This window comes from Glycine max, chromosome 15 (genome assembly GCF_000004515.6).
Source record: "Glycine max cultivar Williams 82 chromosome 15, Glycine_max_v4.0, whole genome shotgun sequence".
NCBI classification, from domain to species: domain Eukaryota; kingdom Viridiplantae; phylum Streptophyta; class Magnoliopsida; order Fabales; family Fabaceae; genus Glycine; species Glycine max.
Genome location: NC_038251.2, coordinates 15,829,329 through 15,841,524, shown reverse-complemented (window position 1 = coordinate 15,841,524; position 12,196 = coordinate 15,829,329). Strand labels below are relative to the sequence as shown.

The window sequence follows — 12,196 nt, the reverse complement described above, 5'->3', positions numbered from 1 at the left end:
TACTTAAAAATTTATCCATTTTAGTTCATTTATAAACACTCTTTGATCCCTTTTGGTCCATATGTTATACAAACTTTCTCTTTTGGTCAATACTGTTATACAAACTTTAACTTTAAATCCTTGTTATTTTGTAATGACAGAAATCAAAAGGAATTCGAATATACTTGTATAGAGATTAAAAAATATAATTTTTACCTAGATAAAGATTGTACAACTATAAAGACTGACTAAATAAGTAATTTTTCTATAAAAAAAAAACAATTACATGGAAACAATCGGTTCACTTTTTTTTTATAACATTTCGTTTTTTCATTGGAAGGAAATTACGTATACTTTTTAATTTGGAATTACTACATACATTTCACACATATATTTTCATATTAACAAAACAATTTGGGAGGAGGACAATCTTGAATAAACAAGTAAAGTTATATAAGCAATTGAAAAAAAAAATGGAGGGGGCTGGTCACGGCTCCCCCGGCTCTAACAAGTTCTGCCACTATTATATTCCGTACAATATGTATCTAGTATCAGATATGACGATATGATTATTCTAAAATACATAAGAAATGATCTGTTAAGAATAGTCCTACATCGGTTAATTCATGAACATGATAAATGCTTATATAGTTAGGTAAGCCATCCTCTTATAAATCAAGGAGACCTTTTGAATGCCTTTGCTGCACTATAAATTTAATATGATCAATAAAAATTCATAAAGCATAATAAATAAATAATTGTGATTTTGTAAATTCAAAATAAGAACACACTTCTCGAACGTTATAGAAACAATAAAAATTATAAATCATTGTCATTATACATAAATCACTCCCTAATCTTTACAAATAAATAATAGTATCAATCTCACTAGTAAAATGTACACTGTAGGGTTGGGATAGTTATTTATTTTTATTTTTTTGTGGTTCGATTGGAGGTACCAGCACCTGGTAACGAAAGGGGATGGTAGTAACAATGAGCTCAAAGCAGTAGCTCCCTCTTTTACCAAACCATTCACAGGTATTACGTAATGGAAAGACTCATTCTATTCCATGTTAGGGTGTAATTGCAGGTACCTTGCTTCGTTGTCAACAAAAGAAGAACGAGGTCATAAAATGAGAAGATAAATCAAACTATAGTAATTGATAAGAGAAATAAATTATAAAATTTAAATCTTATTTAAATCCTTTTTCGAAATCTGAACATTAGACTGTTCCACTATCTGACGTTTTTCTTATAAAAAGATAATTACATAATTAAGGTTAAAATATAAAAATACCATTTTTTAAGAGACCCTATTATCATGCATATAGACCCAAATTGAAAGATTTGTATCGGAGCTTGGCCACTTAACTCCATCCCATGCATGCAAATCCATGCTTTTACTTAATTTATTTGAAAGTTCTTAAAACGTATCAATATATAAAATTTGAAAACACCCAAATAAACAACTGAGACAAAAACTTTTTGAAATACCATGGTCTTAGCTACCCAAATAAACATATTGATATTTGTAAGGGCCTTGCCTTTCTTCCTCAAATACAAAAGTCTTTCTTCAAAAAAAAAAAAAAAAAGCTAGCCAAAATACAACACCTGCGACTTTCTAGTTGGGGTGTGAAAGCACGAGACTTTTTTTTATCCTTACAGTTTTTTACTAGGGTTTTTAGTTGTGGATTGGTCGACATAAGGATCTGGGCCTTTTATTTTAGGGATTTCGTTGGGCCAATTAAATTCTTTAAGAGTTGATATTCCTATTACCACTTTTGCTATTCCCACTATCACTTTTTGAAAAGTAGTGAGAATAGACAAAAGTGCCCTTCTGCAGATTTTTTCCACCAGTTTCCCTTTCCTTTCCCCCATTGTTCTCACCATCCTTTTGCCTTCCCCTGCATTATATTTGTTTTTTATACACAATGGAAGTATTGTTGCATTCTGGGTTGAGAATCATTACGTAATCATACTTTCATTGTGGACTTTTTTTTTTTTTGGAAAGCACCACAAAAGTGCAATTTTGTTGTCATTTTCAACTCAAAACATAACCGAATTGCACTTTCATTGTGTTACTTTTTTGTTTTGAAAAATAATACAATGAAAGTACGATCCGTGTGTTATTAGATGAAAAACACAAAGAAATCATGATTCCATTATACTATGAAGGCAAAAGTAAAATTACAAAATAGAATGATGTTGTATTATGTGGGGGTGGAATCAAATAACACAATAAAATCATGATTTTGTTGTGTTATCTGTGGGTGATGAAAAATTGCACAATGAAATCATGTTTCCGTTGTATAATTGAGGGTGAAAAAAATACATAATGAAACTACGATTTCATTGTACACTTGTACAAAAAGAAAGAGTATTTCCATTGTGTATTTTTTCATTCCCCAATTGCACAACCAAGGTATGATTCCGTTGTGTAATGTTCTAGGGAACAATTTTGAAATATGGATAAAATGCATCTGCATAGATAGTGTCATTAGCAAAAGTAATAATGCCGATAGTAATACCCAACTCTTTTGTGGATACTATTTTTTTTCTTCAAATTATTATTTTTTTGTTCAAAGTGGATACTTTAATTCAAACCAGCTAAGCTGCACCGATTTTTTTTTAGAGGAATGCTAGGGTGACATTCTCTGGCACATATTCTTAAACACACTCTCAACTATTACTTTATTTTTCACCCTATTACTTTATTTTGTTACTTGCTAACCAGCTATCTTTGTGGGCAAATTTTAATCCTTTCTTCTTCTTTTTTTATCATTAGGATTTCAACACTCCTTTGTCTTTGTTACAACTCTCATCGCTCTCAATCTCGCAAAAACACTATCTGAATAATTGAGAGTGAGTTTAAGAGAATTTGCTTGAGAGGGTGATTCTAACATTTTTTTTTTAATAAATAAATAATCAACAAGCGGTGCTGCTTGCCTGCTTGTGGCTATGCCCGTTGATAGAGCACCATAAAACAAAAGTTTATGTTTAGGTCTATTTAAATATATTTTTTTGCAAAAGAACTTTGCTTTATTTTTTCGACAATGAAATTCTATGGTTTGGGTTGCATGAATTAGGACATGGATGGTTCATATTAGGCTGCTCAAGACCAAGAGATCGAAAGCAAAAAGACTCTTAACGGAAGTGAAAGTGGTCCTCTTTAGGCCTGAAAACTTAGTACGTGCTTGAAAATAAATTAAAAAAAAAACCTTTTTTCTTTCTATGACCCTTAATTCTTTATGTACATCACACGAAAAAGTCACCAACGAAAATGTTCACAGAACACAACTGACAAAAGTCTTTTTCTAAATCCAGCTGGGTAATATATATCCAGTGACTGTTGTTTATTAAAAAAGAAAAAGAAAACATCTACAAGTCAACAACTACATCTCAGTTGCTCCCAAGACCAAGGAACATTAGAGAGATTTTGTCTAGAAAGAGCAAAAGCAATAGATCAGAGCAAATTATAGAAAACATTCAAAATAACAAACCAGAAGTTGGTACTCCAATAAATCAATCTACTAGTAGTAGAGGCTCTAATGGGACATAAAAAACATAATTAGAACCCCCCCAGTTATCCTGCTATACAAATTTGTTAACAAAATGCCATGAATCACTCAAAGTATGTGGGAAAAAAGAAACACAAACCCAAACCCAAGAGGACGCTGAATAATTCATTATCAGGCTCTAATAACTGAAATATAAAATACCATAATTAGAACCCAACTTTTCTTCTTCACTGAGTTTTTTTACAAGCTACAAGGCAATGAACCATTATTGTCTTTCTCCTTCAACGAGTTAAGCTTTTCGAGCCTCCATTCTCCCCTGAGCCGAGCAATGAACGTTGCGGCTTTCGCATTCACATCGGGGCTGGGACAGAAAACGTTGGGATCCATAACGCTGTCGTTAACGGTGTCATTGACGGCGTCAGTAACGGCGTCGTTATTGATTGTAGTTTCCGACGCATTAATAATGTCCTCGCGTTCTGGAGAGCTACACCGCGAGCTTTGGTTGCTACGTATCTTAACGAAATCTCCGCGAACTACGAACTTCATCGCCTTCATCTTAAACGGTGGCGGCGGCGGTGGAACTGGAATTAACGGCGACTGGTTGCCGGCGTTTAGAGTCTCGTCGTTGAAGGTGACCGTTCTGTTAGGGAGAGGTGGACGGCCGGAGTTTCTCCGCTGAGGAGGCTCCGGCGGTGGAGGGGTCTGGCTCTTGCGTTTAGACGGCGGAGGAGGCGGCGGCGGAGGTGGCGCCGACACCGAGTGGATTTTCTTGCTCTTGCCTAGTCCTTTTCGGAATAGACTGTGAAACACTGAAGGCAGAGGCGGAGGTGGCGGTGGAGGTGGTGGCACTGTCGTGTTATTCGTTAATTCATCGGCATTATCATCGTATTGCGGATCCTGATTTTCATTATTCTTTGTCTTTTGTTTCTTCTTTTTCTTTCTCTGATTGGAGAGAACTGAAGCCCAAATCATCGCCATCTCTCTCTTCACGGTGCTCTTCCTTCGATCACTCTTGCGCTCCGATCGTGTCTTCACCGACGGAGGCTGCGGCGGCGTCGGAGGAGCCGGCGGCGGAGAGCGGATCGTCGTGAACTCGTGATCGTCGAGCTCAACAGTTATCTCACTCTCTCGCTCTCTCTCTACTTTCCGATGCGTCCGTCGCGTATTGTGTCGAGCAGATTCTGGCGGAGGAGGAGGTGGTGGTGGCGGCGGAGGTGGTGAAGTTGACTTCACCGGCGGCGGAGAAGGACGAATTTCGAAGGTATCAACCGGAATGTCCTTAACTTGATCTTCTTGTTGTTGATATTGATGTTGATGTTGTTGTGGTTGTGGTGATTCCGGCCACCGTTTGCGGTGTTCGACGGCGGGGAAGTGCTCCCTAGCCGGCGAGCGGAACGGCTTGTCAATTTCGAAATCGTCGTAGAAGCGGAACTTGTACCGGTCATCGCCAGTTTCCCACTGGCGCAGATCTGGATAAGAGCTGCTGTTTCGTCTCATCCTCAACCGGTTTCCCCCGGTATCCAGTGACTGCAACTGGTTAAGAGGTGTATCGTTACCATACACCTTTCTTTCTTCTGCGAACCCGAACCACTGCGATTGTCCCTCCGAATGCAAACGACGAAACGCAGCGTTTCGATCCGAAACGGCATCGTCGTCGTGCTGGTGCACGTGGTTATTCGGGGTCTGTTCGTCGTCGTTGTTTCGTCTGGCGAACACGCCGCATAGGATGGCGAAAACGACGAGGAGGATGTTGAGGGAGTCCCAGCTGGTCTTGACGTCGGAGGATGCCGAGCGGAGGAGGCGCGTGACGGCGGAGAGGATCGGCGGCACGGCGAGGAAGAGGAGCGTGAGGATCACAATGGGGAAGAGAATGATAAGTAGCGGAGGGCTCAGTAAGGGTGGCGAAGAGTGCCAGGAACGACGGCGGGGCATGGTGGTGGTGGTGAGGGTGGAAAAAACAAGTAGTGTATGTGCTCTATTCTATCTCTTTGTTTTGTTTTTGGAAATTTGACAGGTACGGGGACAACGTCAAATGAAATTCTTATAACAACGCAGCAACTATGGACAGATAATATACTTGGAGTAACAGGTACTTCCTAAACTAAACTCTCCTATCATTGTATAATCTAGGTTTTTGGATGTCTTTATTTGAATTTATTTTTTAATTTAATTGTAAAAATAAGTATAAACATATGTTAAAAATATAATAATTTTTATTTATTTTTTATGTTTGTCTGATGCTATAATTTTATTTTAAATATATTTACTTTTATTTAATATAATTGAATAATTTAGCAATATTTATATTTAGTTCTCAAGATAATCAGTGCATTGTTTAGTACTTTTGTATATTATTTCTATATTTTTTGGTGTAGTTCTCAAGATAATAAGTCTAATTAAAAGCGATTTGCAAAGAATTGTCCCACTAATACACGTTGAATCTACTAATATCTGAAACTATCGGAGTTGTCTTAACATTATTTAAATTAATATTTAATTCTATAAAATTATTCTGTGGTACACGTGAAATGGATTCCGGACAATGAATGGTTTGATTTTTTTTTTTACTTAAAAAATTATTGCATTAAACACAATTTTAATCAGTGATTGAATTGATATAATTAAGAATTGAACCGATGAAAGCTGATAATTGAGTCTTACAACAAAATAAATAGTAGTTTGATTTATATGCACAGTTTTAGTAGGGGGGAAAAGACATTTTTATTTAGTTTAAAAGTATTTTTGTTCTGATTATCTTTTCCAAAACAAATATTTAAGTCATAAAACATACTAGCTACATGCTTTACAACATTATTCTTTTTTAAAAAAAATCAATATTTTGTCACTATTTTAGCTTTTAAAGATGTATTCATAAAATTAATTACTAAAAAAATTAGTATATTATTAAACTACTTTCAATTTTTTTAAGTCACCGGTTTAATCATCCATAAAGACTAATATAAGGACATTTTATATTTTTGAAATATTACTTTGGTGATAGATTAAATTCTTGACAAACTATTTTAGTGACAAAATTTTGAAAAGACTAATATAAAGTTGATTTATGTCTTTAAGAGGTTGCTGTAAAAAAGTCTTTAAGCGTTAATTTGATTATTAATTTTTTTGGAACAAGTGTTATGACACATGTAATTTTTGAAAATCAAATTAATGAATTTTTCAAAAAGAAAAATGCAAGTTAAGAATATTCTTTTTTTTAATACATTTATTAGAAAATACAAAATTTTGAATAAGACTTATTAAATAGAGAACATGACCTATAAAATATTTTGTGATTCTTAATAAATTTTAATGGATGATTTAAAAATCACATGTTAAAGAATTTATTACTGACCTTTTTCTTTCGGAATTACTAAACATGAGTATAATAAAATTTCTTCAAATAACCTTTTAGAAAATTTTATTCTTAAGAATGAAGAATCATCCTTTCAAAACAGAGGCTTTCATTTTGATTGATCTATTGAAAGCTAAAAGGAGGAGGAAAAAAATATCTACGGCGCGTAAAATAGAGAAAAATATTGCAGTACTTTCTGTCAATTGAGGAACATAACCAAATATATAATTATAATAATTATTATATATATTCCTTTGCCGCACTTTCAGTTTTCTTGAAGAGCAAGTATGATTGTGCTTAAGTATATATTGAACTCGAATTTCTTTGTGGGGTTATGCTTGACATAACAAGACAGAGATGTAATGTCAACCTCAAAATCACAATAAAATGCACATTAAACGCCAAAAAACTTCTTATTAAAAACGTTAAAAGAAACATTATAGAAAAGGATGTTTCTAATTCGTTGGATTATAGTTTCTGCAACTTATATAGAAGTTTGAAAAAAAAATTACATAACCTTTTTAGCCAATATTTTCCTTGGTTAGATAATAATCTAACGACATTTTGGATGGGATAGTATTCATTCGACCTGATTCTAAAAAAAATAATAAAAAATGAAGTATTGATTTGATCTGAAACTTGGGCTACTCATTCTTAATCGTCGTTATTCTTGACGTTAAATTAAGTTTTAGATAGGTTTATGTGCCTCGAAAGTTTTTTTTTTGAAAGGCACATGTGGCTCGAAAGATGGTGAGGATTGAAGTAAAGAATGTAATTTTGCGTTTATAATGAGAGTTGTTTCACAACCGCAAGTACCTGTAGTCCTGTATCAACCAATTTTTTTAAAGAAAAAACCGTAGGTAGCTGTAGGAGAGTGGGAAATGTGATGTCGTACACTCAATATATACTATATAGCACAAACAAAATTAAAAGCTAATTATTAAGCTAAAATGAGTTTATGTAAATATATCTTACTATAAGAGAATAGAATGTTTGCCATAAAAGAATTCTTTTTAAATTATTGTCATGTTGCCTCCTTATGACATTAATCTTAAATTATCAACACAAATTATCGATGAGATTCCCATCGTTCGACACTTGGGCCCAACCTTTCCAGTTAACATTATTTCTCTCCTTTTTTTTTCTTTCTTATTTGAACTTTTCAAGCGCTTGCTATAATTATGTATTGCTTCTGCCTTTGTGTGTAATAATATATTGACTTGCTTCAATATAACATAATTTAAATGACTATTTGACAAAGGTGATACTCAAGTTGAGTCTTTAAAGATGATAGAGGTTACTCAATGTGATTAATATATGCTTGGTGTAGATAGGTGAGAGTACTCTAACCTTTAAGTTTTTTAATAAAGTAATAGAATAATAACATTTGAACAGTGTGCATATTTAGTTTTTTTATTGGACAGAATTTGTACGTATGTGTCACAAGAATTACAATTAAGTGTGCGTTTAATTTATTGTTGAGAGAACTCTAAATAATCGTTGAATAAAAAATTATAAATTTTTATTTCTCATAAAACGTCCGTTGGAATGTGGATCTACTCAACTTAACATTAGATCAAACACATCCTAAGTATGTCCAAAATCTCTTCATGATATTTTTTTAACATTTGAAAATTTTTATAAGACTATTATAGTTTATACTTAGTATTGATTTTAAAAGGGTTATTCCTTTACATTAATTGTTAGTGTAGTTGATTTAGAAATTTATTAAAATACGTTAATATTTTTAGTATTACTTCAATTTTGAAACTCTTGTTTTCTGATTTCAAGACACCTTAAGAAAAGGATAATCAAACTAATGTATTCTTCAATCTTCTTCTTATATAGATATGATTTTAATCTACGTTTTCTTATTATACATCTCTTTTTATTGGTTTTCTAAATCTGTTTTTTATTATTGTGTTTATCTTTCATTCAAACTCTATTCTCATGGGCGAATGCACCTCCTTAGCTCCTTCACAAGGCAATCTTCTCTCTCTTGTAATGTTTTCAAATCTTAAATTTATTCTCCTCTTTCTTAAAGATGGCACATGGAAGTAATGTGTGAAGCTTCATACAAAGTATTTGAAGGAAAACTAATATTGTGTTCGAAGAGGAAAAATATGAAAAATGATGTAAACATATTTGTACTGTTTAGGACCCACAAAATTTATGACACCCTACTTAGTACTTACAGATACGTATCAACCTTCTACGTCAATCTTGTTACATGAATGTGGAAGTCTGACCCTTAACAGTCAGACTCCCTAAAAATATGTTATCTCCAACCTAACTAATATTAAAATATATTTGAATATCTTATATGTTGACAAGTAATTAATTATCTATAACGTCACACATTATCTATAAGATACGATTATCATCTATCTTTTATCTATAAGCAAATGTTTATCTCTTACATTTGTTAGATCGAGAGGCCTCAGAATAATTAAGAAGGGGAGGTTGAATTAATTATTCTTAAACTTTTACTAATTAAAAAATTACTCTTCTAAGCCTTTTACTATGTTGTTGTTGTTGTTAAGAGAATAAGGAGTAGAAGAGAAACTTAACAGAATGTAAAAGCGGAAATTAAATGCAGAGCGGAAAGTAAAAGAGTAGGGAAGAAGGAAACAAACACACAAGAGTTTTTATACTGGTTCGGCAACAACCCGTGCCTACATCCAGTCCCCAAGCGACCTACGGTCCTTGAGATTTCTTTCAACCTTGTAAAAATCCTTTTACAAGCAAAGATCCACAAGGGATGTACCCTCCCTTGTTCTCTTTGAACCTAGTGGATGTACCCTCCACTAAAATTGATCCACAAGAGATGTACCATCTCTTGTTCTCAGTCAAACCCAAGTAGATGTACCCTCTACTTGTACCACAAAGGATGTACCCTCCAATGTGTTAAGACAAAGATCTCAGGCTGTTAAACCTTTGATACTTTGTGAATGGGGATACAAAAGAATTCTCAGGCGGTTAGTCCTTTGAACACTTTTGTATTAGGGAATGGGAAGAATCAAAAGAATTTTCAGACTGTGTCGTTTTGAATTCTTTGACAAGGGAAAAGGGAGACACAAAAGAATTCAGGCGATTAGTCTTTTGTTCTTTCGGAAAAGGGAGAAGAGAGACACAAAAAGAATTCAGGCGGTTAGTCCTTGGCGAATTCTTTTTGGCAAAGGGAGAAGGGAATGAAAAAGGTGAATAGCACAAGTTTTCAAGGTTTGGAAAAACCAGAAAACTTTGGAAAACTTTTAGCAAAAGGAAGAAGAAGAAGAAGTTCAAAAAGATTCAAGGCTTGTAAAGGATTGTATAAGATTGATTGGAAAAGTGTAAAATCTTGATCAATTTTTTAGAAAATTTTTTGAGAAATTTTTTGAGAAAATTGATTCAAGGCTTGTAAAGAAGTTCAATTTTTGAGAAATTTTTTTTATACTTATCTTGATTAAGCCTTCTCTTGATTCTTAAATCTTGATCTTGATCTTGATTTTTGAGATCTTGATTCTTGACTCTTAACTTTCTTCTTGAGTCTTGAATTCTTCTTGATTCTTATCTTGAACTCTTGAATTGTTCTTGATTCACTTGAGTTGTTCTTTGATTGATCTTTGATTCATTTGAGTTGTTCTTTGATTGATCTTTGAGCTTTTTGTCATCTACTTTGTCATCATCTTTTGTTATCATCATTGTTATCATCAAAACACCTTTGAATCACCTTTGATTCACCATGAAGCTTTGCTTCTACAACATTATCTATAAGCTCTTGGCTATTATCTATAAGGCTACAACAACTTCTACAAACAAGGACCAGCAACCACGCTCAACTAATATAAATACAAGTTCCATCGAACTCCTCTACACACGACAACAAACTTGTGTCCCCCTCTTGTGACATCCTCTACCCCGACATACATATAAATAAATAAAATATATAAAAATACAGATAAACAAATTCATGTGGGTAAAAGATTCACATTCACTTCACTATCATCAAATAAAACTTATTAAAAGCATATCCAGCTCAGAACAAGGCCGTCAAAGTTTACAAAAAAAAATTGTTGAATCAATGAGGTAAAATAAAAAAAAACATCATGCAATTAAAATAAAAATGTATCCCCAATGTCACATCCTATCAGAGCATTGTGTCCCAGCGTCCTCTAACATAAGATTCTTTCAAGTCATCCACCTAGTCATCTGCTTTCACGAACACAAGGTTTGAGATCATCACAGGATTCTAACACAAATAACATACAGGAAGTGAGTTATCACATTTCTAAAAAAACAAATAAACAAAGACGTAATCAACATAAGTTATGGAAGTATTTATAACATAATTCAACTTAATACAATCCATGTCACTTCACCACTTTATCATTTAAAATTCATTTTTCAATCACCAATCGCATTACACATAAATCACACATTTGGGTCAAGACGTAATAACATTCATCAATTTCATAATAGATAATTAGCAAGTGTTATGCAACAATTATACTAAGACTCAAGCCTATAGGCAATGTGGCGTCATGTCAGTGAAAACTCACCCTGGGGGCCTTAGGAGTACATAACAAGACACATCACACAATGGATATGTTAGGTCACTTTCACTAAGTAAAATCATAAGATGACCAGTCAGGATCTCTCTATTTTGCGAGAATGCTCCAACCATATGGGATCAACATAAGTTTAAAGGAGCACTCAAACCGAGTGTCTTTACCCCCAAGGTCTAGACTCCGAAGAATCCGTTAGAGCCTTACCTTCCTAATTCAGGTCCAAGCCCTAAAACAATTTTTGCACGCAAACACTGCTAATGAATCATACAATACCCATGATCTCATACTCGTATTTCAAACACGTTTAATACATTGCGCTATAATTTAACGCTTTAGGTTCCTAACTAGGAATCCTACACTTTCCCTTTAACATTACGCATAAATACTTTTTTCAAGGTAAACACCAGTCGGATTATTGTATAATTCACAGTTCACAATACAAGTATTGTCACATCAAGTGTTAACCACACACTTATTCACAACCAAATTTCATGTCCACAAGTTTAACATATCACAACGTTACAATCCACCATCACATGTATATGTGTATCTCACAAATCAACGCATATTCAACTTTGCACTTATACTCAATCCTAATAACAATGTTATGATCTCAAAGCACCATGTTATCTCACAATTAATCACAAATTCAATTTATCACTTAGGCACAATTTTAATCACAATTTCATAATCTCAATAAAACAATTTATCATGCCAATCTAGCAAATCTTGTCCAAAGTACAAACAATTTATACAAAAATGTTTCTCACAACATGGGGAGTAAAACCCCTTAAACA

At 33.7% G+C, this 12,196-nt stretch overlaps 1 protein-coding gene across 1 annotated transcript; it reads right to left on the bottom strand.

Annotated features, from left to right (window-relative positions):
- Positions 1 to 3,737: 3,737 nt before the first annotated feature.
- Positions 3,738 to 5,429, bottom strand: LOC100814577 (protein CASC3). The gene has a single exon (XM_003547442.4). It carries the CDS (start codon positions 5,427 to 5,429, stop codon positions 3,738 to 3,740), a length of 1,692 nt encoding a protein of 563 aa, XP_003547490.1.
- Between the last annotated feature and the right edge of the window lie 6,767 nt (positions 5,430 to 12,196).

What these genes read in the sequence shown, in the direction of transcription:
- LOC100814577 (XM_003547442.4), bottom strand. Translation starts at nt 5,429, where the DNA reads ATGCCCCGCCGTCGTTCCTGGCACTCTTCGCCACCCTTACTGAGCCCT.